At 39.0% G+C, this 27,718-nt stretch overlaps 2 protein-coding genes across 4 annotated transcripts; both read left to right on the plus strand.

Annotated features, from left to right (window-relative positions):
* Nucleotides 1-213: 213 nt before the first annotated feature.
* Nucleotides 214-15,021, plus strand: LOC311303178 (nuclear body protein SP140-like protein). Of its 3 annotated transcripts, XM_084429489.1 has the most exons (16): nucleotides 214-306; nucleotides 948-1,085; nucleotides 1,298-1,399; nucleotides 1,526-1,659; nucleotides 1,888-1,935; nucleotides 4,914-4,964; nucleotides 7,010-7,054; nucleotides 7,156-7,186; nucleotides 10,162-10,338; nucleotides 10,889-11,022; nucleotides 11,097-11,165; nucleotides 11,271-11,389; nucleotides 11,477-11,576; nucleotides 13,357-13,416; nucleotides 13,517-13,660; nucleotides 13,781-15,021. In XM_084429489.1, exons 2-16 carry the CDS (start codon nucleotides 956-958, stop codon nucleotides 13,859-13,861), a joined length of 1,425 nt encoding a protein of 474 aa, XP_084285615.1. In that variant the 5' UTR covers nucleotides 214-306; nucleotides 948-955; the 3' UTR covers nucleotides 13,862-15,021. The 3 variants fall into 3 exon arrangements, with proteins under 3 accessions (XP_084285615.1, XP_084285613.1, XP_084285614.1); XM_084429487.1 differs by lacking the exon at nucleotides 214-306 and having other exon boundaries at nucleotides 769-1,085; XM_084429488.1 differs by lacking the exon at nucleotides 214-306 and having other exon boundaries at nucleotides 769-1,085; nucleotides 11,274-11,389.
* Nucleotides 15,022-15,304: 283 nt separating this feature from the next.
* Nucleotides 15,305-27,718, plus strand: LOC311303228 (uncharacterized protein). The gene is made up of 8 exons (XM_084429566.1): nucleotides 15,305-15,398; nucleotides 16,373-16,539; nucleotides 18,113-18,272; nucleotides 18,379-18,516; nucleotides 22,881-22,940; nucleotides 23,056-23,157; nucleotides 27,068-27,204; nucleotides 27,368-27,718. Exons 2-8 carry the CDS (start codon nucleotides 16,402-16,404, stop codon nucleotides 27,419-27,421), a joined length of 789 nt encoding a protein of 262 aa, XP_084285692.1. The 5' UTR covers nucleotides 15,305-15,398; nucleotides 16,373-16,401; the 3' UTR covers nucleotides 27,422-27,718.

Here is a 27,718-nt window from a genome sequence, read left to right on the forward strand (position 1 = left end):
TCTGCATGCTAACTCAATTCAAATTCAGGAATTGACTGAAAAAAATTCAATTCAGTTCTGAACGATGCACAAGTCTTTTTCCCCTTAAGTTTGTTTTATTTTTATTGTTAGTAATCAGGTGGAATAGTCTCTCAGTGACGTCAGAGCAAAGTCAGAGCTGCTGGAAGGTGTGGTTAGGTATAGAGCATGTTAAAAGAAAAGCAATTTGATAGTGTGTACGTCATTATCTGTGTGTGTGTGTGAGAGAGAGAGAGAGGGAGAGCGAGCGTTAAAAAAAAAAACAGACAAAGTCGTGGACACAGCAAGGTGAGTACATTAATGTTACTGGTGGTAATTCCAGTTTTAATGTTGTGAGTATTTTCTGGTCTGATGTTTTCTCTTTTTTGTCTTAACTCTGTCACTCAAATTGCAAAACAGGAATGAGTCCAGGAAGTAACTTTCAGTTTTGTTTCATTGTCAATACTCGCTTTGAACATTCATTAGATCTCAGTCTCATTATAATCTGTAACTTCTTAATTATTTCTTATGACTTGGGTGACTTCTGTAAACAAAACAGCATAGAGAATTCAGTCATTCATTAAAATAATGTAAACAATATGATGGTGTCCATCAGATATGTCTAGATTAAAAACTGAATTGGTTAACTAATTTACCATACATAGTGATTTCAATATTTACTATTAAAATAGTGTAACAATTTTTAAAGTCATTTTAAAAGCAATTTATTCTGAAAATGTATATTTTGCATATAAGACAATATTACAGGTACATTTGTTGTATTGAAAAAGTTTATGTTCAAATAAGTACATTTTCCATTGAAATTACTCATAATTACACATTTAGGCAGCAAGTCCTATTTAAAAGTGCAAAATGCATTTAATAAACAAAAATGACGATTTCCATGTAAAACATGTATAATCAATGTTTAGTGTGTTTGAGAACCACAGGTCAGGACATGGAGTCTGAGTCTGAATCAGAATCTAAATGGGATCCGGAAAGCAGCACAGACTCTCACAGTCTGAGTGAGAACGAGAGAGAAAAGAAAGGAAAAGGAAGGGGGGAAAGAAAGATGAGGAAACACACTTGTAAGCAAACAGGACCATCCTCCTTATGTACACCCAACAAGAGCCAAGCCAAAGACCCAATTGAGCTTTCCAAAATACATAACAATACAAAAAATTTGATGAACTGAGGAGCGATTCATTAAAAAGATTTGAGGCATACAATTAACACGGTTTTGTCTCTAATATGGGCAGTCCGAAGCTCATTCATGCCACACATTTGTCCTTTATTTCAGACTCCAGACAGAAATTGAGACAAATAATTGAAAATAAACCTGAACTCCGTGTCACATGTGGAGATAAAGATGGCATCCTTAATGTGGAGAAATATAATAACAGTAAGTACAGAGTCTCTTTGTATAAGACAAACATTATTCTGAAAGTCCAGAACGCACTCAGATGCTCTAACACAAGGCATTCCAGTATATTGGTTGCATAAACTGTACATAAACTTCTGTTTTCAGTGCAGATGTGCATCTTCAGTGAAGGCAAGTGGTTCATGCCCAATGAGTTTGAGATACATGGAGGTAAAGAAAGGAGCAAAAAGTGGAGGAACAGCATCTTTTACAATGGCACTCCACTCCAGGAACTCATTAAGGTGCATAAGAACAGCTTCATTACTAACAGTTTCAACCAATGCACACTTAAGTTCAGTTATAATTAGCATTCAGTAATTGTTAATATGCCCATGGGGGTTTATTTTATTAGTGAATTATTAGTAAATCCAAATGTAAGAGTGTCAGTTCAACTGAAACATTAATAACGTATCTGTGTTGATTATTAGCTGAGCACATCTTCTAGCTTTGTATTTTCTTTCTGTTAATAGGATGGTCTTCTTTTGCCCTTTAAGAAAATTCCGGTTCAGAATGAACAGGTTTGGCTGTTTTTGTACCTAAATAGTATAGAATATTTTTATTAGACATGTAAGATATGTTTGTAGAATAACCTGCACAATGATATGAATGAACCCATGATTTCAGGCCTCTGTGATTTGCACGGTCTATGTCTCACTTTAGCTGAACTTGCACCTACACAGTGATATTAAAGGGGACCCATTGTGCCCCTTTTTACAAGATGTAATATAAGTCTCAGCTGTCCCCAGAATGTGTCTGTGAAGTTTCAGCTCAAAATACCCCACAGTCAATTTATTATACCATGTTGTAAATTTTGAGTGGAAGGAAATGTTTTTGTGCATGTATCTTTAAATGAAAATGAGCTGCTGCTCCTCACTCCGCTTTCCAGACGAGGGTGGAGCCTACATCTTGTGCCTCGGATACTCTGCCAAAAACTAACGTTTTATTTATTAGTATCCAAGGCACGAGCTGTAGTGAGAATATCAAAGACTTTATATTGGTTGTGTACTGTACCTACTGCTATATATGCTGTTAATATGAACCAAACAACAATAGAAAAACAGAAAATCACTCACTGCTCTTGATTGAATAACTTAGTAGCTTTAACAACGCAAGGCATGGTCCAGTCAGAAATCTGAGCTCAAGAGGAACAGAGGTATTTGTCCAGAGCAGTGGAACAAGTATTTCAGGGAGCGTGGACAAAATGGGATCAACAGCATTTCTTTCCTGCTGCGCTCCGTGTACGACACCCTTCCTTCACCGTCTCACTTGCACACATGGGGCTTGAGGGACAACCCGTACTGCAAGCTGTGTTGTCAAAAGGGAACACTAGCACACATATTGTCAGGGTGCAGAACGTCTTTAACCCAAGGTTGATATAGGTGGCGCCACGACAAGGTGCTCCTGTCCCTCACCAACACACTTGAGCAAGAGAGGTGCAAGAAGAGGCTAGGTCGCACAGACGAGAGGAAAAGTATCACCTTCATCAAGGAGGGAGCCAGACCCTTTGCAGCCAGGGCATCAGCAAAATCCAATCAGCTGCAAGCCACGAGCTCTTGGGAAATGAGAGTCGACGTCAGAAAGATGCTGCAGTTTCCGGAAGTGGTCCACACAGCTCTTCGCCCAGACATCGTCCTGTGGTCAGCCAAAGACCGTAAAATCATCCTAATCGAGCTGACCGTGCCATGGTAGGAGGCTCATGAGAGGAAGGCCTTGAAATATCAGGCCTTAATCCAGGACTGCAAAGACAAGGGATGGCAGGCATGGCTGTTCCCTGTGGAAGTAGGGTGCTGAGGCTTTCCTGCCAAATCAGCATGGTTGGCAGCTGTCAGCTTTAGGCTGAACGAGCTTCATGCTGAATATGGAGTAAGAGAGCTGGACAGCTGGAAGCCAGGAGCAGATGGGCAGTGATTTGGCCACCACTGCCGACCCACCAACTGGATAGTGTTGTGGTTAAGGGCTGAAACACTCAAGGAAGGTTGGGTACCACCTGATGATAGCTGCTTCTGGCTGAAAGCTACGGTTACCTTAAGGGGTAATCGATGAAAGCACCTAACAGGTGTATTCCACAATGTAAAAAAAGAAAAACACTTTCATACTTTATTTGAACCTATTATTATTGCTTATTATATATTTGTATGTTAAGTCATTTTAAAGGCTTTTGTTCACTTATATCTATTTTTATTACCGAAATATTTTGTATCCGATTACTCGATTAACCGATGGAATAATCGGTAGAATACTCGATTGCTAAAATAATCGATAGCTGCAGCCCTAGTTGGAATCATAGTTTGCAAGTTCAAAGTTAAATGAGCAGTGGTTACATTACCTGGATGGGGCAGAAAAAGGAAGCCATCAACGGCTACAACCAAATTTCTGAGAAGGCAGGTTCAGAAAAACCATTGAGTGACTTTTTGGCCCTATGAATCAGCGGTATGTCTGGAGGAAGAAGAATGAAGCACATGCTAGAAAAGAACACTCTGCCTACTGTAGTTCAGCATGTTGGGGGCTCAGTGATGCTCTGGGGCTGCTTTGCATCCTCTGGCACTGGAAACCTGCAGTGTGTGGAAGGCAAGATGGATTCATTGAAGTATCACGAAATCCTAAGAGAAAATGTCATGCTGTCAGTGAGGAAGCTGAAGCATGGGCTTCATTGGACCTTCCAGCAGGACAAGGATCCCAAGCATACCTCCAATTCCACCAAGGCTTGGTTGCAGAAGAAGTCCTGGAAGATACTACAGCGGCCATCACAGTCACCTGACTTGAAATCCATAGAAAATCTCAGGTGGGATTTGAAGAAGGCGGTTGAAGCACGCAAACCCAATAATATTACTGAACAGGAGGCCATTGCTCATGAGGAATAGGCTAAGATTCCTCAGGAACGCTGTCAGAAGCTGGTGTCTGGTTATACATCTCATTTGCAGCAGGTCATAACAGCAAAAGGGTGTTTTACTAAGTACTAAAGATGCTTGCCATGAAGGGGTTAAATAATTTTGAGACTGCAGAAGTCATTTAAAGTTGCATTTTCAGTTAAATTTGGGGAAACCACTTGAAACACTTGTTGTGTTTCCAATTACTTTTGTTTGATTTGTTCATTGCAAACAGCTGCAAGTCTGTTCATTTTGCCAATAAACCTGATTTGCAATTGGGGTTAAATAATTTTGATTACAACTGTATATTATGTTTTAACACGTTACCAAAAAAATAGACCAGTTGTCAGTCCGCCACCCTTACAAAGAAAACAAGAAGATAGTGAAATAATTGTAGCAAGAGTTTGAAGATGAGCCAAAAACAACACCCGTGACTGAGATTATTGGTTATGAACTGTGCAACTAGGATTGTCTTTGTTTTGGCATCTGGAACTTGATGCAAAGAGGAGAAGACTTTTTCCACAATACCAGCACAAATATAACCCCAAAACATGATTTTTATATAAATATATATGTTGTGAAATATCTTGTATATATTTTCACACTATATTTTCATGACTGTCGCACAGAATAACTCTCCTGGATCCTCTCCAGTTACTTACAGGCTCAGAAAAAGGAAGGTTAGATCCTGATTATAATGATTAATTATAAATAATCATGTGAAAAAGAAAGTACACCCTCTTAGAAATCTATGGTTTATGTATAAAGACATAATAAAAAAAATTATCTGGTTCTTAGCAGTCCATTCTTCGTGCTTGGATATCTCAATTAGCTGGAATTCAGTGTTGACGATTTAACATGATCTAGGATTGTTAGGTTCTTCGAAGCTCATTCCAGAGATGCTGTCATATCAATGGTCTGTAAGCTCAAACATGCTCTGGAGCAGGCTTATTTCATGTAAACAGGATTAGATTGAGGTGATACTTAAAGTTTGTCCTAGTCACTGATACTTTCTTACAAGAGTACCTTAATGAACCAGGGACAATAATAGGCTAGAAATTATTTAAAAATAAAAAAAGGGCTGTCTCAATCGCAAAATCTTTACAGTTCACTGAAACGTTCACTCCCTAAAAAGTCCCACACTGCACCATGAAAACCAGGGAGCATTGATACTCACTATAGTGGCGTTTCCACCTAAATTACCCGAAACTATTTGTCCCAGGAACTTTTATCCCCCCAGACCTGTTGCTGTCTGCGTTTCCATCGCGGTCTAAAGTACCGTGTAGATTAAGCAAATTAGTCCGATTAGGACTGCATGTGACTTTTCAGTTCCCGCTGGGTTTTGTCCTCCGCTTACAATCTTAACAAAGTCTGAACCTCATCATTGGTCCATCAGTCGTGTTTTTTAAACTCCATTGTTGATTTGAATAGCAAACAACTCTTACTGCACTCACCGCAACAGACTTTGAAAAATGGTGGTTGAATTAACATGCTGCATGGAGTCAACCAATCAAAATGCTGCATAAACTCAACCAATCAGCATGTTCAGTGCCCAAGTCCCACCCCCGAAAGCTCCTAAACTTTGAAAAAGTATTACCCAAGCGGCAACCTTCCAGTCTCTCTCTTGAAACCAACACGGAAGTGACTTGCAATTCATCAACTGGCCGCTAGAGACAGCGAAAAAGAGTCAATCCCATATTCCCCACATGTTAAAATGCCCAACTTTACAGCAGAAAAAAATGTGTTTACAGCCTGGTGCAAAAAGTGGTTTTGGTCTATAATATAGTTACATTTTGCCCTTCATGACATCTGTGAGGGGGGTGACATTTTTTTATAACTCATCCATTTAAATTATATTAAGCCTTTATTTCTGCATAATTAAGGGCGTGGCCACTTGAGTGACAGGTGGATTGCCGCTGCTGTCCCTACTAGCCGTTTTCTGCTGTCTGTTAGCCGTCACGTCACCTCAGCTAATCCCGCCTTTTTGCCCATTTTCGGTTATCTGAGAGTGAAGCGCGGTGACACCCTACCAAGATGGCGTCGGCCGGCTTCGCCCACTTTGGGCTTCAAAAATGCTCTTCAGAAACCTACGGGTGACGTCACGGACACTACGTCCATATTTTTTTACAGCCTATGGTACTACCCCACGAGCAGGGACTTTCTGAGGAAGATTTTTATTTTATTTTTACCGGGAACCACATAAATTGCGCGAGCCAACTCACTACACATAATGACATGCAGTAGATGTTTTGGAAAAAAACATAATTTATTATTTAATAATTGAAGCATAAACATACACTGTAAAAAATTTCTAACCCTCCCAAATCAAAAATTTCAAGTGACCGATAACATCTAAATTTTTCAATTGGCCCAAGTGAAAATCTGTAAATTTAATTTGATAATTTACAGAATTTCACTTGGGCCAATTGAAAAATTTAGATGTTATCGGTCACTTGAAATTTTTGATTTGGGAGGGTTAGAAATTTTTTACAGTGTACATCACAAGACACGGGTAGTGAACATAATCTAGCTAATGTTTATAATTAATTTACGGCTAAAATGTTGCAGGTATATATAACAAAGAATTTAACCATAGAAAAACCATAGAGTTGTATAATAGGTTGTACTTTCTTTTTCGTGTGTGTGTATATATAGATACTGTATATAAAAGGTCACAACATATGTTGTAAAATATGTTTTCACTTAATGTCTGTCTGTTGCACAGAATGACTCTCCTGAATCCTCACCTGACAGGTTCAGAAAAAGAAAGGTTAGATGTGATTTTATGTACTGTATATGTACTTTTGAGGGAATTGTACAGCTGTCCTCATGTTCCACATCTCTGACACGCATCTTTTCTGTTTTTCACAGGGCAGGAGACAGCTTCTCTACTCCAGCTCTGGTCCGTATAATAATTATACAAAATCATATATAGTGTGTGTGTGTGTGTATATATATATATACAGTGAGGAAAATAAGTATTTGAACACCCTGCTATTTTGCAAGTTCTCCCACTTAGAAATCATGGAGGGGTCTGAAATTGTCATCGTAGGTGCATGTCCACTGTGAGAGACATAATCTAAAAAAAAAATCCAGAAATCACAATGTATGATTTTTTAACTATTTATTTGTATGATACAGCTGCAAATAAGTATTTGAACACCTGAGAAAATCAATGTTAATATTTGGTACAGTAGACTTTGTTTGCAATTACAGAGGTCAAACGTTTCCTGTAGTTTTTCACCAGGTTTGCACACACTGCAGGCGGGATTTTGGCCCACTCCTCCACACAGATCTTCTCTAGATCAGTCAGGTTTCTGGGCTGTCGCTGAGAAACACGGAGTTTAAGCTCCCTCCAAAGATTCTCTATTGGGTTTAGGTCTGGAGACTGGCTAGGCCACGCCAGAACCTTGATATGCTTCTTACAGAGCCACTCCTTGGTTATCCTGGCTGTGTGCTTCGGGTCATTGTCATGTTGGAAGACCCAGCCTCGACCCATCTTCAATGCTCTAACTGAGGGAAGGAGGTTGTTCCCCAAAATCTCGCAATACATGGCCCCGGTCATCCTCTCCTTAATACAGTGCAGTCGCCCTGTCCCATGTGCAGAAAAACACCCCCAAAGCATGATGCTACCACCTCCGTGCTTCACAGTAGGGATGGTGTTCTTGGGATGGTACTCATCATTCTTCTTCCTCCAAACACGTTTAGTGGAATTATGACCAAAAAGTTCTATTTTGGTCTCATCTGACCACATGACTTTCTCCCATGACTCCTCTGGATCATCCAAATGGTCATTGGCAAACTTAAGACGGGCCTTGACATGTGCTGGTTTAAGCAGGGGAACCTTCCGTGCCATGCATGATTTCAAACCATGACGTCTTAGTGTATTACCAACAGTAACCTTGGAAATGGTGGTCCCAGCTCTTTTCAGGTCATTGACCAGCTCCTCCCGTGTAGTTCTGGGCTGATTTCTCACCTTTCTTAGGATCATTGAGACCCCACGAGGTGAGATCTTGCATGGAGCCCCAGTCCGAGGGAGATTGACAGTCATGTTTAGCTTCTTCCATTTTCTAATGATTGCTCCAACAGTGGACCTTTTTTCACCAAGCTGCTTGGCAATTTCCCCGTAGCCCTTTCCAGCCTTGTGGAGGTGTACAATTTTGTCTCTAGTGTCTTTGGACAGCTCTTTGGTCTTGGCCATGTTAGTAGTTGGATTCTTACTGATTGTATGGGGTGGACAGGTGTCTTTATGCAGCTAACGACCTCAAACAGGTGCATCTAATTTAGGATAATAAATGGAGTGGAGGTGGACATTTTAAAGGCAGACTAACAGGTCTTTGAGGGTCAGAATTCTAGCTGATAGACAGGTGTTCAAATACTTATTTGCAGATGTATCATACAAATAAATAGTTAAAAAATCATGTATTGTGATTTCTGGATTTTTTTGGGGGGATTATGTCTCTCACAGTGGACATGCACCTACGATGACAATTTCAGACCCCTCCATGATTTCTAAGTGGGAGAACTTGCAAAATAGCAGGGTGTTCAAATACTTATTTTCCTCACTGTATATATATATATATATATATACACTCACCTAAAGGATTATTAGGAACACCTGTTCAATTTCTCATTAATGCAATTATCTAATCAACCAATCACATGGCAGTTGCTTCAATGCATTTAGGGGTGTGGTCCTGGTCAAGACAATCTCCTGAACTCCAAACTAAATGTCAGAATGGGAAAGAAAGGTGATTTAAGCAATTTTGAGCGTGGCATGGTTGTTGGTGTATTATATTAATATTGTAGTATTTCACAATCTGCTCAGTTACTGGGATTTTCACGCACAACCATTTCTAGGGTTTACAAAGAATGGTGTGAAAAGGGAAAAACATCCAGTATGCGGCAGTCCTGTTGGCGAAAATGCCTTGTTGATGCTAGAGGTCAGAGGAGAATGGGCCGACTGATTCAAGCTGATAGAAGAGCAACTTTGACTGAAATAACCACTCGTTACAACCGAGGTATGCAGCAAAGCATTTGTGAAGCCACAACACGCACAACCTTGAGGCGGATGGGCTACAACAGCAGAAGACCCCACCGGGTACCACTCATCTCCACTACAAATACGAAAAAGAGGCTACAATTTGCACGAGCTCACCAAAATTGGACAGTTGAAGACTGGAAAAATGTTGCCTGGTCTGATGAGTCTCGATTTCTGTTGAGACATTCAGATGGTAGAGTCAGAATGAGAACATGGATCCATCATGCCTTGTTACCACTGTGCAGGCTGGTGGTGGTGGTGTAATGGTGTGGGGGATGTTTTCTTGGTACACTTTAGGCCCCTTAGTGCCAATTGGGCATCGTTTAAATGCCACGGCCTACCTGAGCATTGTTTCTAACCATGTCCATCCCTTTATGACCACCATGTACCCATCCTCTGATGGCTACTTCCAGCAGGATAATGCACCATGTCACAAAGCTCGAATCATTTCAGATTGGTTTCTTGAACATGACAATGAGTTCACTGTACTAAAATGGCCCCCACAGTCACCAGATCTCAACCCAATAGAGCATCTTTGGGATGTGGTGGAACGGGAGCTTCGTGCCCTGGATGTGCATCCCACAAATCTCCATCAACTGCAAGATGCTATCCTATCAATATGGGCCAACATTTCTAAAGAATGCTTTCAGCACCTTGTTGAATCAATGCCATGTAGAATTAAGGCAGTTCTGAAGGCGAAAGGGGGTCAAACACAGTATTAGTATGGTGTTCCTAATAATCCTTTAGGTGAGTGTATATATATATATATAGTGTGTGTGTATATATATATATATATATATATATATATATATAGTGTGTGTGTGCATTTGTTGTAGAATCAGAGGGGAGTATCAATGGCAATGAAGATGGTGATGCTGACAGCGATGATGTCAGTGACATTTTTGATCTTGATGATGATGATGGTATTGACCTGAGCGTATTTGAAGGTCCAACCCTACCTGTTACCTGTGGTTCTGGCTCTGGCATCCTGCACAAATCTCGCTTTGCCAAAGGTGTGTGAGTGGGCACATTTCTTAAATGAATTACTATAAATGTTAATATATTGTGTGTTGGTCAAATATGTTTTACATTTATAACTACAGTGGCTCCAAAAAGTATCTGGACACTTTACGCACACCTAAAAATGTCTGATTGTCATTGTATTGGATACAATTATCAAACCAAGTGTCATTTATTCAAAAGAAATCTAGCACAAACATACTTTAAGAAAAATATGCTACAGAAATGGCTTGTTTATAGTTAAGTGAAAAGCAATCGATATATTCTTCAGACAAAAACACGCTTAGTCAAACATGTCCATAGTTAATCTGATTAACTACTCCTATAGTAGAGTACATGTACACTACAAATCACCAAAATGCCAGCTGATTAAAAGTCACTGAGCCAAGGTAGTCTCTGTCACAATTGCAGGTGCCACTTAATTTTATTTTTTGTGTCTATTGCAATGATATTCAGACATTTTAAATACTTTTTGTGATGATGCATAGCTATAAGAAATTCTTAAACTATGGTACAGAGTATGGTTCAATGTTGTCATCCCAGAGTATTGTGGGAGATGTATAAGGACAGAAGACTTCTGGCTGAGCCCAGGGGATTTCACTATATTGAACAAACCAGATGGAACATGGAGGAAAGACATTGTGACCAATGGGATTCCTCTAGGAAAGCTTATAATGGTAAAAATGTCAGAAAATTCACATTTAAAACTAAAATTTAAAAATTTGACTCACCGTTCTCACATTCTTTCCAGAAAAGAGTTTTGGAACTGCATATGATAACCTGTGATTGTGAGATTTGTGAAGAACCAGATCAATACCTAGTAAGACATCATCATCTCACAATTACCATGTCAGAATATCAGCATGTCCACCAAACTTTTCAGAATTCATTAAATGTTTTATTTCTTTATGAACTCTTGTCCCAGCAGAATGATGACGTGTGCTTTGTGTGTGACTCTGAGGGAGATCTCGTGTGTTGTGACAAATGTCCACGAGCTTTTCATTCACACTGTCACCTACCAGCTGTAGATGGAGACTCACCTGGGTGAGAGAGAGAGAGAACACCTTTACCTGGTTTAGTCAAACTAAACAGTTGACGTGTGTAATATTGTGTGTTTTGTCTGTACTGAAGCCAGTGGAGCTGCACATTCTGTGTGATAAAGAATATGGAGGATTCCAGTCGAAAGACCCAACAGGACGTTTTGAGCAGTCCAGTCTCTCAGTACACACTGGTAAAAAAGATGTCCTTCCTGTCTCCCTGTAGCACTGTCTTAGGCATCTTACATTACAGACATTGCAGTTTATTGCTCTGTTCACGTCTGCAGTCCTCATGCCTCCTGCAGCAGGAATATGGCATGTTCACACAGGTGATCAGGGAGCCTCCAGAATCTTTCTCCTGGTGATTTTCAGAGTTCGTAGAAAGGTCTCTTTAGTGTCCCTAAAGGTACACTATATAACTTTTGGCCTCTATAGCAGTTAAAAAACAAAACTGCATGCATTTTGTGGAAGAACATGGTTTTGGTTTTACTTCGGCTCTCCGTGAGTGTGCAGATGAATATGGTTCTTTCTCATATATATAAAAAGAGAGAGAGAGATTATCCTAGTGCTCATAATATAGTCACTACTAATGAGAGATATAACCAGTTTATATGGCAAGGATCTCAAGCTATTAGCTGAAGACGTTACTGTAGCTTTACCCATTAATAGACACGGTACTTCCTTAAAAATAAATTCCAGCACAGCGCTACAACAACCATAATGAAATGACCCTTCACAATAGATAATACTTTACAATGAACTCTGTTAAAGAGCTACATATGGGAGTTTATCTGTTCAATAAAATACCTTACTCACCTGTTGAGTGATAAAAACACCATCTCCGCGTCACTTTTACAACATTTCCAATCCCTCAGTTCTTGCCATCTCCAAAAAGCCAAGCCAATGTCACATTCTCTATTTACGGATATGAAGAAAACTATTCTGACAGGTCTACATTGCTTTTGTCTTAACCAGATTTACTGTTATTATGTATTGACTCATTGTTTACATTTTGTTAATTTTGAACAAAAAAAGTTACATAGTGTAGAGTACCTTTAAGTTATTAACTGTGACCTAAATTGTCTACCTCCTGTAGGCCTAGTTTTACAGACAGGGCTTAGATTAATCCAGGATTAGGCCTTAGTTCAATTGGGGTATTCAAGTAGCTTTTATAAACGTGCCTATAAAAACATTACTGGTGTGAATCTCGAGATAAAAAAATGGCATTGATATATTTTAAGATATGTCAGTGGAAGTTGCTTTCAGTTAAAACAGCTCAACATGCATTTTAGTCTGGGACTAGACTTAAGTCTTGTCTGTAAAACCAGGCATTAGTGTATTAAGGACTGTTCCACAGGTGCAATAACTGCTTATGGTTCATCGAACAAGCTTGAAAAACATTGTTTAAAACCTTTCCAGGAAAGATCTGTAAAGCTTATTTGGATTTTACAAAATTATCTTTACATAATACAGCATCCTGAAAAAGGGACATTTATCTTTTTTTTGGGGTGAGTAGGATATTTTTAGCCAGATGGCATTTACACCCTCATCCAGTTTGACTCCTGTGTGATCGTTTAGAGATCCGATTACGCATATCCAGGCAAAATGCAAATTCCCATTTACATATTACATAAGGTTGAGAGAAATGAGAAAAAACAAGATTCCAAATGTAATCCAGTGAAATAATTAATAATATGTTTGATCAGGTGAGTAAACCATCATAGTGCAGTTTTGGAGGCAGAGAAGGTAAAGCATAACCTTATTACATATTACTTGCGTAGCTGAATGGAGATTATAAAAGCTCATTAGCATTTACACCTTCATTAACTGCGACCAGCATCTGTTTTCGGTGATCTAATTTGAGTGGGTCTTGAGTGCATTTACACCTGGCTTTTAATGTTGTCAAGTGTGATCATGATACAGTGACAGATGACACACACACACACTTATCTGTTTTTTTTTTTTTTTTTCCAGCACTGCCAGTGTTTGCTGTTACAGCTGCTACATGACTGCATGACTGACCCCTGCACTAATGTAAATCTCATCTTTAGCAGCTTCATCTGTCTCTTTGTCATTATTTAAAGGTCTTATATGTGATGTACACTCATGTGACGTCTGCACTGCTGGTGTTCAGGTTCCAGGATACCGTAAGAACATTTGTGGTCCCATGATGCTGGGCAGAGTGAAGCTGGAGCTGGAGAATAATGATTATAAAACAGTGCAAGAGTTTGTCTCAGATATTAGACACATTTTCAACAACTTTTGCACCTCCACCGCAGTGAGTTTTATTTAAAATTTATGCAACTTTTTCCAATGTTGCAAGAGTTATTTTTTTACGTTTGGTGTCTTTTATATCCTAAATTCTCTCGCTTTCTCTCTCTCTCTCATTTCTCTGTAGGATAATGACTCCAGTAGAATGACCTCTAGGCTGAAGGAAGTATTCAACAAGGAATTTGAAACAGTCTTTAAGCTCTTATAACATCATGCAGTGGGTTGATTTGTCAAAAACAGAAGTTACTGTCGGATTTTTCTCTTCCAGCTCTTCTGCAGTCTAAAGTTACATTCACACTCACACTGAGTGCAATTTAAAGCAATAAGAGGGCATTCATTTTAATAACTGAGGGCTGAGGATTTGAATTTCAACAAAAATGGCCATCCAATTTTTTTTTTTTTTATAAAAAAACGGGTACCATTGTTAAAAATGTCTACAGATATATAAAAAAAAAAAAAAAGTTTTCACATTTAAAAATTCTTCAAAAGTTTTTTGTGTGAATGTCAAGTATAATAATAATAATAATAATATAGTCTTAGTGACTCAAAATAAATGCAGATATAGGCCTATAAGGTGACTGGTAACAAATAACATATTTTGTATGCTAATTAAACAAAATACCACTCACAATGACATTTTTGGGAGAGCACAACTATTATCTCCTTTTATTGAATAATTCTCTTTCCATTGTTGTATGACAAAACAATCAAGCCAAGAAGCAAATATTGCTTCCGGCAAGTTTTAAATGTGCTAAATAGCAATGTTATTAATCTGTAATTAAAGTGGAAGTTTATAATAAAATACATCTGTGTTCATCTGCTACGATTTAAGGGGAATGTCAAATTTTAAGACTCCCAGTTTTCGAACTACTAGGAAAAGTTTCTGTTTATCTGTCAGTGGTGTTAAATTGTGGAATAAACTAAATAATGAGTTAAAGCAATGTTCAAACATATTACATTTTAAAAAGATGTGGAAACAAATTATATTCCAGAGGTACAAAGAAATACAGTGCTAACAATAACCTGAGCTTATATTGAATAATTTATAGTATGTGTATAAATATTGCTGTGTAGGTGTAATATATGTATGTGAATAGAACTTTTGAATATATATTTTCATTGATTATAGATTTATTATCTCTGTAGATTTATTATTTTGTAGCCATTGCCTTAAATATAGTAGTAGGGGTATAAAGGGGTAGGAGTACATTAGTTTTACTTCTTCCTACTCCTTTTTGTACATGTAAATAGAGGTTTCTTTTTAAGTACTGGGAAGTGTGGAGTTTATTATTTTTTTCTCAGATTTTTTTTTTCTTTCTTTTTTTAATTGCATTTACATGTTCAAAATAAAAGATATCAAATCAAATCAAATCAAATGGTCCTCTCTTCATAATTTAATAGAAATTCTGCTTGTGTTTGCTGAACTTTATTAAATTTGTATTTGTATTACCTGTTCCAAAGGTTGTGTATTTGAATTCTGCATGGCTGAATCAGCATTTCGTAATATGTTCGCTACACCTGATACAAACTGATATTTTATGTTAAAATGTGTCAGATAAAATTTTAATTATCGTTTGTTATATATAAAGATTTTTTTAAATGCTTAGTGATCAGGGCATTGGCAGATCTACAGAAAGGTGTGGTTAAGGCGGAGCAAGGAAAAGGAAAGGAGACTATAGACCGTGTTTGTGTGTGCATACTCGACTGCAGAAAAGAGAGAGGGAACTCGACAAACAGACAGCAAGGTGAGTACGTTAATTATGAGTAATTACAATTTCAGAGTTGTTTTTCTGATGTGTTGTTTTCTTTCATTTTTTTTATCACTCAAATTCCACAATAACAGTCCAGGTAGATACTTTCAGTTTTGTTTCTGTGTCAGAGTGAGTGGCTTGGTACTGTCACTGCACCATAAAGTAGTGTGTGTGTATATATATATATATATATATATATAGGGGTAAAGACAATAATCTTACTGTAAAATTGTGTAATGGTTACAAAAACTAGGCTAATTTATTATATATATATATATATATATATAAACACATTTTATTTAACTAGACTGTCTCAGTCCACTTGTAAAAAATATGTATAGATTACAAATTTTTAACTTAAAGTATCTTGTAATTGTCGAGAACTGATTTTAAATGATTCTATTGTCAGTGTTACATTTTGAATCATACTGAGTGTATTGAGAGCATGTGTTTCCTGAAATTTTTCATTTGAATCTCAAATTATCCAGTGCGTTCAACAGCTGATACGAGCACACTGAAATAGTACGTGGTCAAAGCTCCTCTCAGACAAGCAATACCTAGTGTAAACATTACAACACATTACAAGAGCAGCAGATTATTGCCTATTGTATTGACAGGAGTTTTGATAGCACAATATGTTGTCTGTAAAACTAATAATGTTGATATAATGTTGATATTTTCTTAAAAAGTATTTAAGGGTGATATTTTAGATATGATATTATTATTTAATAATAATTATATAGATAATATTAGATAATAGATATAATTATTTAAGATATTGTATGTGAACAGGTTGAACAGGTTGTAACTGCATTCCAATGAACCACTGAAGGTTTGGGTGGATGTTTGTCAGGCGTCTAATATAATATGATATTGATGACAAAACATGATAAATGATTGTTTGAGCAGAATTGATTTATTGGTACACTTCACAGAGTCAGTAATTCACAATCTATTCTATTTTGCAGAATCAACTATATTTAAAATAATCATCACTATGGACTTTGGATTTTTCGAAGATGAAAAGTTATTGGAAGTTTTCCGTCAAAACAAGACAAAAATATCTACAATAGAAAAGCCATTGACATTTTTTCGCCATCTCAAAGACAATGGACTCATTACAGATAAGCTTTATGTAAGATGATTGTAATTTTAAGTGTAAAAGATAGTGGTGTAACGATTCGTTTTAACAACGATTCGATTCGTATCGCGATTCGTGGTTGTCGATACGATTCAAGGACGATATTGGTTCATTTAGAACGATACGATCCGAAACGATTCAGTGACTTGAAATCGATTCAGTGACTTTTTAGCCAAAAATTCTTGTAAGGGAATCAGGTATCAATTAATTATGGATATAAACAAACAAGTAAACAACAATTAATGTCAAATGCATTCACATTTTATTTGAATAAAGTAGGACTGCACGATTATGACAGAAATCATAATTGTCGATTATTCCCTTGAAATTGTAATTGCGATTATTAATTACGATTATCACAACATTGAATGATGTTTTGAATAGGTCGGCCATGGGACCCACATTTCCCCATGGTCATCAAGCCGCGACCCACCTTTTTAGGAATTATATAGGCCTATTATAATACGTTTGTTTACACAAAAATTGTTGACACACAAGTTCTGTCCCCCTTTACTTAACATACAAAAAAAAAAAAAAAAAAAAAAAAATTTGTAAGAATATGACAAATACTGATAAACAGTAGGCTAGGCACTGCGAGGTTAAGCTATTAAATACCAGTCCCAAACTAGTTTTTGTTAATACAATCTTGGTATGAGCCACCACAGTCATATAAAAATATACAAAATAACCAGTAAGTGGCATTTTGTTATGGAAACAACAACAATTAGGCTACCATGGTGATACACAATAGAAGCACTGGTAAAGAAACATGGAAACTGCTCCTGATAAATAGCAACACACATGACGTACCAATAACGTAATTTATTGGTATTTTACTTTTATTTCTTACCTTACTCATTTACGACGTTGCATGCTCGTATTTCTTTTGCGCTTTAGTGAAGTGATACAGCGCGCTCCGGCGCATTTGCGCGTGCAATTAAAGAGTGCGCGCTACTGCAGTATTAGCGGCTGAGAGGACAGGAAAGTCCGTTTTTCTGAGGTGAGAGACTTTGCGCTGCTTGTTGTCTTTGCGCTGCTGCTGGCGCGTCACGCACGGCGACGACGTCACAGATAGGCAGACTGAATCGAGTAACGTTTAACGCCTTTATCATTAAAAGTGCTAAGAAAAAACATCCATATAAAGTCTGACGTGCTTAAATCCAATGCTTATTTCCTAGTATCGATACAATCGATTCATTACCTTTTAAAACGATGTTAGATCGGTATGTCGTCCGGAAGGCCAACTTGAACTTAAATCGATACATCGATGTAGTTGATGAATCGTTACACCCCTAGTAAAAAACTAAGAATTCTATAGTAAAAACCTTTGGTGAACAGTAAGTTTCCTTTCTAATTCAGCAGAAAAGGGATTTGCCGTTTTATAAATTGTATGATTTATGGGTTGTTTTGTAGATGTTTACATTTTACAGAATACTTCTGGCAACCACAACTGCCAATTATTTCACCATAAAAATTATTTTAGTGTTGATCTTAACATTTCAGACCAATAATATGTCAATATAAAAAACATAAAGATTTAACTTTTTTTCTCTCTTCTTTTTTGAAGCAAAAGCTTCAGAAAGGTGATAATGATATTGGTGTGTATGATGCATTGGAGTATATTCAAAACCATGGAACGGTTAGAAATTTCTGGAGATGTGTGGACCAGGAGCACATTTTACAGCATTACACCCAACTCTCTGAAATCGTTGCAACTCTGAAGAAGTGTGAGAAATCATCTGTTTAGCTATCTGTCAGTCTGTCTGTGACTTATCACATTGAGGTCTGTGGCATTGCTGATGTGTTTCGTAATTCTAGTTTTTATCTCCTCAGCTCTTAGGGAGAGATCTGAGAAAAGAGGCACAGGAAAAGAAAGAGAGGGGATAGAGAAGAGCTCTGTGAGTAACCAACCTGGCCCGTCATCACAAATCACTTACAGACAGAAGAAGAAAGCCAAACACACAGAGAGAGGTGAGTTCTCTGACAAAATCAGATACAATCTTAAAAATAAAGAATCTTATTGGCATTGATGGTTCCATTAAGAATCTTCACATTTTCAATGCACAAAATGTTCTTTTTACTAGGAAAAAGGTTCTTTAGAATGAGTTCTTAAAAAAAAAAATTCTTCATGTTTTCACTGTTCACTGAAAGGTTATCTCACTATGACATACGTCATGACCGACGAATAGGAATCTCACTAGAGAGGCCAATCTACTTTGAGTGAAACTAAACGAGCCAATGCAAGGCTCGAAATTGCGACCATTTTGGTCGCATATGCTCCTGAAATTTAATCTGTGCGACCTAAAAATATATTTGGGAGCATTTGTGCGAGTGCAAATAATGGTTGTGGTGCGACCTGTTTTCATTTCTCTTAAAAACGTTTGCAAATTACTTTACAGTGTGTACCTTATGTGCGCTGATACGCGATGGCCGGACCGTCATTCTATCCAACGTTATATAACCAATCCCGGGGTTTTTCCTGCATTGATTTTTTTTGGCGGCCGCCAAAGCCTTTGATCGGTGCGTGAGTGACTGCTGCGCTTGACGAGAGAAAGCCCCGGCCGCGCGCGCGCACTCTCACGTCTTCAAACAACACGAGCGCTGTCTTGCTCTCCCTCCCTCGCGCATATTAATCAAAATCATTTGACACGATAGAAAAAGGGCGGAAGACCGAAGTTTCACGTGGAGCATTCGGAGATTTTTTTTCTCCTAAATTACCGTGGAGTGTGAATTGTGCTAAAAAATAAACTACCGGGATAATCACACAACGCTTGCCGTATGCTACACTTCCACCAATGACACTCCGATTCGCGAACTAATGACTCATTTGAACCGATTCACTTTAATGAATGGTTAAAACAACTGATCTGTCCAACACACTCACGAGACGTCTGAATCGGTGTATAACAAATCGGTACCACTTTACAATAATGTTCCACTTATTAAATTCTAGTTAACACAGTTGTACTATTAAAAAAACCTGCACTTTGTTAATTTGTTAACCATTGTTAATGTTAATTTCAACATTTGGGCTACTAATAGCCTATACATTATTGATTTTTTTTTTATTGATTTTTTTAACATAGTTAATGCACTGTGAAGTAACATTAATGAACAATGAACAGCTGTATTTTTATTAACTAAGATTAACAAAGATTAATACAGCATATTAATAGCAATAGAGTGCCAAGTGCCAAGCAAAAAATGCAGGGACAGGTGTGTGGCAAACAAATCAGGTTCATCAGGTTCGATTATTAAGGCTTTTAATCGGCAGGATACGTCAAATATAACCATACTGTCTATGAATATAACACCGCATACACCATCGCCAAAGAAGAGCTTGCCTTCACTAAATTTATGTCAAATGACAAATCATGTGCCAATATCATCGGGGTGAGATGATATAGAGCCAGAAGACCAAATTTCAAATCTTGGCCACAGGATGAAATAAAATCTGTTAATATATAATTTGTAGTTGTGGTGCTCCTTAATTTTTGGTGGGTGCTCCTAAATTTTTGCTGGTGCTCCTAACTTTTTGAAGTTGGGAGCCCCAGTGCTACCAAGTAAAAAAGTTAATTTCGAGCCCTGCAATGCACATTGGCGTGCAATCATTTGCAGCAGCTGCTCTGCCACGCAGTGCGGGTATATAATGAGCAGCAGGTGCGATTGCACTTCAGTTTTTCGCGGAGGAGCCGAGCAATGACCGTTACAGGAGCTGTGGCGACGGGACGTACGTCTCCGTTCCCTCCTTCAGGGAACGAGGGTTACCATACGTAACCGAGACGTTCCCTATCAGTCGGTCACTATGACATACGTCATGACCGACAAATAGGAATCCCTACCAAAGCACCACAGCTACTGCCCCCTTCCAGTGCCCTGTGCAAGCCTCTTGCCCCTTCTTGCCTGGCAGGATGATAGGAGAGGACTTACACAGAGAGTGTCCCTCACTGCTGTTCTGTGATAACCCACACAGTGAGACTATTGGATAACACTGGGAAAGCATGCCCCTGCCACTAGGAAGGAGAATGTTGCGGAAGCCACATTCTTTCCCGAAGGAGTTATGTGGAGAAATACATATTGACTAACCCAGAGGTTGTACTGTATATGAAATACTGGGGTGACTTAGCCCAAGGGAAAGACACAGGCTTCGAGTTAAGACACAGAGTTAAGAAACCTGACCTTGTCGGTCTCCCTCATGTCGGCCAGACACAGCCAGGACATGTGCGGTCACCTTTGTTGCACGAAGCGTGAGGTCCGTCGCGGCACGAAGTTCCTGGAGAACATGGGGATCATGACCACCCTTATGCAGGTCCCTCAGTGCACTGGCCTGATGGACCTGCAACAATTCCATAGTGTGTAAGGCAGGGGTGGCTTCCCCACAGGCCCGGTAAGCCTTGCTGGTTAGGTCTGATGAGTGCCCGGGAAGGGAGACATGGCTCTCCCCACCAGGTGGAGTTAGGGCACAGGTGCATGGCAACTCTCATGGTCGAGAGTTCAAGAGTCCATAAGTAAAGAATGGGGATTGGTTGGTCCAGAAAAAAACTTGACTTAAGAAAAACTTGACACTTGATTTGCCAAAATACAAATTAAGAATTCCATTCGAAAATAAAGTAACCTGGTTACTAAAGTAACTAACCGTAACAAATACTAAAGTGAATCAATGTATGCATAACCATACCCGCTTAATGCAAGGCATTTCAATAAATAAATATAATTAATATAAAAATCAAAAGCACATCTAACTATATCGTGCAATAATAGTATTATACTTATATGGAATAAGTATAATAAAGTAAAGTAATTATTTTCATGTTCTATGGTGTTTCACCATGATTTCATAATCAACTAATCTAAATGTAGTCATTTGTACTCATGTACTCAAAGTTGACATTCAAAATAATAATATAAAGTGCACCTTCAAATTCCAATAAACAAAAGAATTAATCTCCGAATTACCCAAAACACTAAAGCAGAATTTGGTATTCGTGAAAGGTATTGCGCAATATGCAAAAAGGGGGAAATACGTAGCTACGTTAAAATCAATGGGCTTCAATGACCACCAAAACATGTAGCCATTTCAGCGGCAATCACGAAAGTGACAAAACACGCTCAAAACAGAAATAATGCTCTAAACTAGCAAACGTGCTAACAAATTAAATCGATGCCTACAATTCGGCTTTCATAATATAACAGGTAAGACGTTTACCTTTGAGATCGGAATGACTAACGCGGGGTCTCTAGTCGCGGCCCGACGTCTAAACAGAGCGGAATCAGACAGGGGCTCTGGTTGGAAAGCGGCAGCAACTATAGTCAAAATAATGCTTTGGTGAGCAATCACACGGCTGAACTGGACATATTACTGTTGATTAACGGATGGCAAAAGACTCACCGAGTATTCAGAGCTTGAATCGCTAAGGTTGGAGCACTTTGTAGATTTGTTTGGGGATGGCGAACAGACCATGCCACAGCCACAGCCACAGTGGCGACAGAGAGGAAGTGAACTCCGTGACCCGTAACTTTGAGGAAGTTGGGAGTTCGGGGGAGCCGCAGGAAGTGGGCCCGCCAAAATAAAAGGCTTAACTAAATGCTGGTTACAGGTACATGACTCATCCAGGAACGCTGCTTCACCATGTTCAATGCCCAGACACGCGATGCAGCGATCGTGACCATCCCGCGATCCCAGGTAACGGAATCGCGTGGAATGGTTGCAGTGGACACAGACAGGGAATGTGCAGCCTGTCGTGCGCTGTCTCTCACGGCGGTCTTACCAGCCATAAGAATGGCTTTTCAGCGCTCTTGGCACACCGTACCAGCTGTGAAAACGGCCTTTTTCTTTTGCTCGAAGGAAAAAAAGAGATTCTAAAGAGATTTCTAGAAAGAGAGAGAGAGAGAGAGAAAGAAAGTCAACCCCGCTGCCGCGCTGTGTCGCCCCCACCAGACATGAGAGGTCATCCTGAAGAGCTTGCTCGTTGAATTTCAACCCAGTAGATTTAAACAGCATCGAAATGCTCTGCTCCAAAGCAAAAAGCTGAAGTGCAATCGCACCTTCTGCTCATTAGATACCTTATATACATTATATATATGCGTGGCAGAGCAGCTGCTGCAAATGATTTCACGGCAATGTGCATTGGCTCGTTTAGTTTCACTCAAAGTAGATTGGCCTCTCTAGCGAGATTCCTATTTGTCAGTCATTATGTACGTCATAGTGACCGAATGATAAGGAAACCAAAAATGATGGTTCTATGGCATCACTGTTAACAATTAGCATTCTGTCTCTTTTTTAATTAGTTTGAGGTCTGCAAACTTACTGTTTTGTATTTCTAAAAATTCTCAAGATCTTCAGAGTTCTCCAGACTCTACCATGGAATCGAAGTCATTTGTCCAACCATCCTTACGTATGTAGAGCACTTTTTGTGTTTGTAGAATTACATTTGCTGAACACTTTAATGTCAGATTTTTTTATTTGTTTTATTTTAATCACTTTTTTGCTTTTTACGCTCATCATCCAAGAGGAACAAGTGAATCTCTGGGATAAGCCTAAACACAAGAGATGGCTTCCTGTCACATGTGGTAACAAAAAGGCCTTAGTGGACAGAGCCGAACTGTCTAACGGTAAGTTACCCTCACTGTTTAAATGTTTCAAAGCAGCAGCAGCAGCAGCAGCATCACCTTCTGAATCGCAGCACTCTCTGAACATTATAACAATACAGAGTTTTATTGTTTTATAGAATTTATCCTCATTTGTGCTGATCTTCACATGAGTGTTTCAAAATGAAAATTATGCTTTATGAATAGTAACTTTAATTTTCTGAAAATGTAGATCCTGAAAAAGTAATTCTTATTTTATTTTTTTAAATAAATATGAGAAACAAAATATGTATACTTATGCCTTAGAATGAATTTATATTTTTATATGAATATTAAAAAATAAATATAGAATATTTTTAATGACCCTACAAGTTTGAACCTTCAAAATAAAAAATATATGAAAAATATTTTATATATGTAACGCGTACTCAAGATGAAGACAGAATGACAGAAGGCAGGATTAAAAAGTTTCAACGTGGATTAATAAACAAAAGACGGACTGGTGTAACAGTGATCACAGTCCATACAGTTCTTAGTGCTGTCTTGAAACAGCGATGATTCAGGACAAACAGATATTACTGGGTGGGATAGGGTGTGAGGCAGTAACTCCGTACCTATGTCAATCAGCCAGTCCTCGAAGTCCTTTCCGCTTTTTCAGGGAACAGGGTTACAGTCAAATAACTTTCAAAGACATTCTCTTTCAAAAGCTACACTAGTGTCAGCACGAACTGGACACAGTAATTAGACTTTCTCCTGCTCTGGCGTAGTGAACAGCGGAGGACAGAAGGCTTCAAGAATGACCGGATGTACGGTCGAAAATTAAACTTTTGGAAGCTAGTCGGGGCGAGTGTGCAATAGCCTTGACCAGTCCAGGGGCTTGACCAGTGTTGACTCTAGTGGTTCAAATGTGTTGTTGACTAGCCCCTCAAGGACCACGGCTAAATCCCATGAGGGAATTTTCACTCTGACGGGTGGTCTCAGTCGCCTAGCTCCGCAAATGAAGCGGGTGATCAGAGGTTGTTTCCCCACTTGTTAGTATCCTGCGATGACAACACGCACCTACAGTGGGACCCAAGGTGAGGAACTGGGGTCTGAGCCACATAGAAAGGGTATGAAGCCCACAGCGCGTAACCCTTACCATAAGCATGGATTTTAGAAAGGGCACGAAGCACTTGCCTTATTTGCCTCTGGGGATCAGCCCTTGGATGAAATCTGCTGGTTCTGAGCCACAGCTGAAACGGTCTCATGAGCAGAAGGCCCAAAGGTTTCACTGTGGACACAGCTGCCATAAGACCTAGAACTCTTTGAAAGTCATGGAAAGTAATTTCCTGACCTAACCCTTATATCGTTCAGGGTGTTTATAATGGACTCGACATGTGCAGGAGGGAGGCAGTTGTGCTCGCATGGTGACCAAGTCCCATTCAACCCCTAAATACATACAGTGGAGAAAATAATTATTTGATCCCCTGCTGATTTTGTACGTTTGCCCACTTACAAAGAAATGAAGGGTCAATATTTTTTTTGTGTTAGGTTTATTTTAACGGATAGAGACAGAATATCAACCAAAAAATCCAGAATAAAAACACATTATATATAGGTTATGAATTGATTTGCATTTCAGTGAATGAAATAAGTATTTGATCCCCAAGCAAAACATAATTTAGTACTTGGTGGAGAAACCTTTGGCAAGCACAGAGGTAAGACGTTTCTCGTAGATGGTCACCAGGTTTGAACACATCTCAGGAGGGATTCATTCCTCTTTACATATCCTCTCTAAATCCTTAAGATTTCTTGTCTGTTGCTTTTCTATAGGATTATGGTCTGGAGACCTTAATGTGTCATGAGCGATTCTTGAGCAACTCCTGTGTTGCCTTGGAGGTATGTTTTGGGTCATTGTCATGCTGGAAGACCCATCCACGACCCATCTTCAGTGTTCTGGCTGAGGGAAGGAGGTTCTCGTCCAAGATTTTACGGTACATGGCCCCATCCATCAGACCCTCAATATGGTGAAGTTGTCCTGTACCCTAAGCAGAGAAACAGCCCCAGAGCATAATGTTTCCACCTCCGTACTTGACTGTAGGGATGGTGTTCTTGGGGTCATGGTCAGCATTTCTCTTCCTCCAAACATGACGAGTTGAGTTGATGCCAAAGAGCTCAATTTTGGTCTCATCTGACCACAGCACTTTCTCCCAAGCCTTCTCGGAATCATTGGCAAACTTCAGACTGGCCTGTACATGTGCCCTCTTGAGCAGGGGGACCTTGCGGGCACTGCAGGATTTCAATCCATTGCGGCATAGTGTGTTACCAATAGTTTGCTTGGTGACTGTGGTCCCAACTGCCTTGAGATCATTAACAAGCTCCTCCCGTATATTTCTGGGCTGATCCCTCACCTTTCTCATAATCATCCTTACCCCATGAGGCGAGATCTTGCATGGAACTCTAGACAGAGGGCGATTGATGGTTATTTTGTATTTCTTCCATTTCCGAATAATGGCACCAACAGTTGTCTCCTTCTCACCAAGATTCTGCTGATGGTCTTCCAGCCTTGTGCAGGTCTACAATCTTGCCCCTAATGTCCTTTGACAGCTCTTTGGTCTTGCCCATGGAGGTGGAGAGGTTGGAATGGAAGATACAGATTTTGTGGACAGGTGTCTTTTATACACATTACGAGCTGACATTAGAAGTACTTTCTTAAAGTGACAGGACTAATCAGTGTTCCACATGGGCACATAAACGATCTGTGGGAGGCAGAATTCTTGCTGGTTGGTAGGGGATCAAATTCTTATTTCACTCGATCAAATGCTAATCAATTTATAACCTTTATATAATGTGTTTTTTCTGAATTTTTGGTTGAAATTCTGTCTCTATTGGTTAAAATAAACCTACCATAAAAATTATAGACTCTTTATTTCTTTGTAAGTGGGCAAACTTACAAAATCATCAGGGGATCAAATAATTGTTTTTTCTCCACTGTAGTTCTGTGTGCCGAAGCGAGAACGCTTTTCTTGGGGTTGAGTCTCAACCCCAGATATACAAGATGAGCGACATCCAATGTTGAAGCACAAGCTTTTGAGACTGGGCCAAAATCAGCCAGTCGTCTATGTAATTTAAAATATGGCTGCCCTGGAGTCGCAACGGAGCCAGAGCTGCATCCATGCATCCATCCATGCATATGGCCCCATTGCCCAGCAGAGTTTGTAGTTCTTGTATAAGCAAGTGCACCTGTTCCGGTTTCACAGTAGTGGAAACCACGCCGTTGAAACGCCAAGACCGGTGCCCAAACTGTATTCTGTAGCCTTTTCCTACGATTCTCAAAACCCAATAAGATATGTTTGGCTGTAGTTTCCATGCTGCCACCTTCTCTGAAAGGGGCACTAATTGGGGCATCATGGTGTAACCACGTGCCCTTGCACCCACGGTAGTCGAATAAGTCAACGTTGAGGGCAAAAAGACACGTGAAGAAGGGGAGACCGTTTCTGAGGCCCCTCACCCTGGCCACCTGACAGAAATCTGCTCTAACTCAGAGCACTTGCTCTCGACATGATTCTCATGATTCTCTTTTTCTTTTCTGTTTTCCAACTCTTTTCTTTTCGTTGTAGAGAAAGAGAGTGAGAAAGGCTTTCCTGCCTGACAAAGCTAACACAATGTGGTTCTGAAGACAAAAGAACCTTGATGAGCACACCCGTCACACGTCTATTTTTGACATGCGCATTCCGATGAGTCATCATCAGAGGTTATTTAAGCCAAAGTCTTTGCCGTGTTTGCCGCACGTGTTCACAACTGGTCAAACAAAGACGTTTTCACATAGTGCTGTTCATGCAGCATTGAGTGTAGCTTTTGAAAGGGTCCGAGAACTGATTTATACCATCCATTTACACTTACACATACCTACCACATACATACATACTGTATTAAAATTCTCCTCTATTCTCAGGAAAAAGGGACTGCATTAAATATAATGGAGAAATGATCTCCCCTCTAATATTTGCGCAAAACGGTGGAAAAGGAGCATGCAAGAACTGGAAAACAAGTATATTATGCCATGGCAAAACCCTCAAGAGTCTTATAGAGGTGAGAACAAAAAGAGATCAACTTGCATATTAGCTAATGTGTCTCTGTACTTGAATACATTTAGCCAAAACATGAAACAATATCTTTTCAATTTTCTGACTTAAACTACATTCTTTAAAAAAAAAAGAAATTATTTTCTAACCTTGTTTATTTTTCTTTTCAGCTTGAAATTTTGAAGATGCCTAAAGTTAATGGAAAATTTATCCTTCATAAATGATATGTCCCATGCATCATTTATTCAGCATTTTAAATGACTCAGTATACTGAGCTCATAAATCGACGAATTTTGTTCCACTTTTAATAAAGTCTGGTAATGAATGGATTGTTTTAGTGTGAAATAAAGCTTCCCTATTAAGTTACATTGTTACCTTCACATGAAGAGGGCAGCACTGTATAATAAGAAACTTAGACATTGAAGGGTAATTATAAAGTATCAAATCAACAAAAATCTATTAACTCCATAACTTCACCATACAGTTCCTGTTTTCCCATTCACACGAAATAAATCACATCT

This window comes from Rutilus rutilus (genome assembly GCF_951802725.1).
Source record: "Rutilus rutilus genome assembly, chromosome: 1".
Taxonomy (NCBI): domain Eukaryota; kingdom Metazoa; phylum Chordata; class Actinopteri; order Cypriniformes; family Leuciscidae; genus Rutilus; species Rutilus rutilus.

Bases quoted from the DNA above. Each gene is read 5' to 3' on its own strand.
- LOC311303178 (XM_084429487.1), top strand. From the start codon at position 911: ATGTATAATCAATGTTTAGTGTGTTTGAGAACCACAGGTCAGGACATG. The intron at 11,577-13,356 runs GTAAAAAAGATG...TTTTTTTTCCAG, and splicing joins CAGTCTCTCAGTACACACTG to CACTGCCAGTGTTTGCTGTT. The intron at 13,661-13,780 runs GTGAGTTTTATT...ATTTCTCTGTAG, and splicing joins ACTTTTGCACCTCCACCGCA to GATAATGACTCCAGTAGAAT.
- LOC311303228 (XM_084429566.1), top strand. From the start codon at position 16,402: ATGGACTTTGGATTTTTCGAAGATGAAAAGTTATTGGAAGTTTTCCGT. The intron at 18,517-22,880 runs GTGAGTTCTCTG...AAAATTCTCAAG, and splicing joins AGCCAAACACACAGAGAGAG to ATCTTCAGAGTTCTCCAGAC. The intron at 22,941-23,055 runs GTATGTAGAGCA...TCATCATCCAAG, and splicing joins ATTTGTCCAACCATCCTTAC to AGGAACAAGTGAATCTCTGG.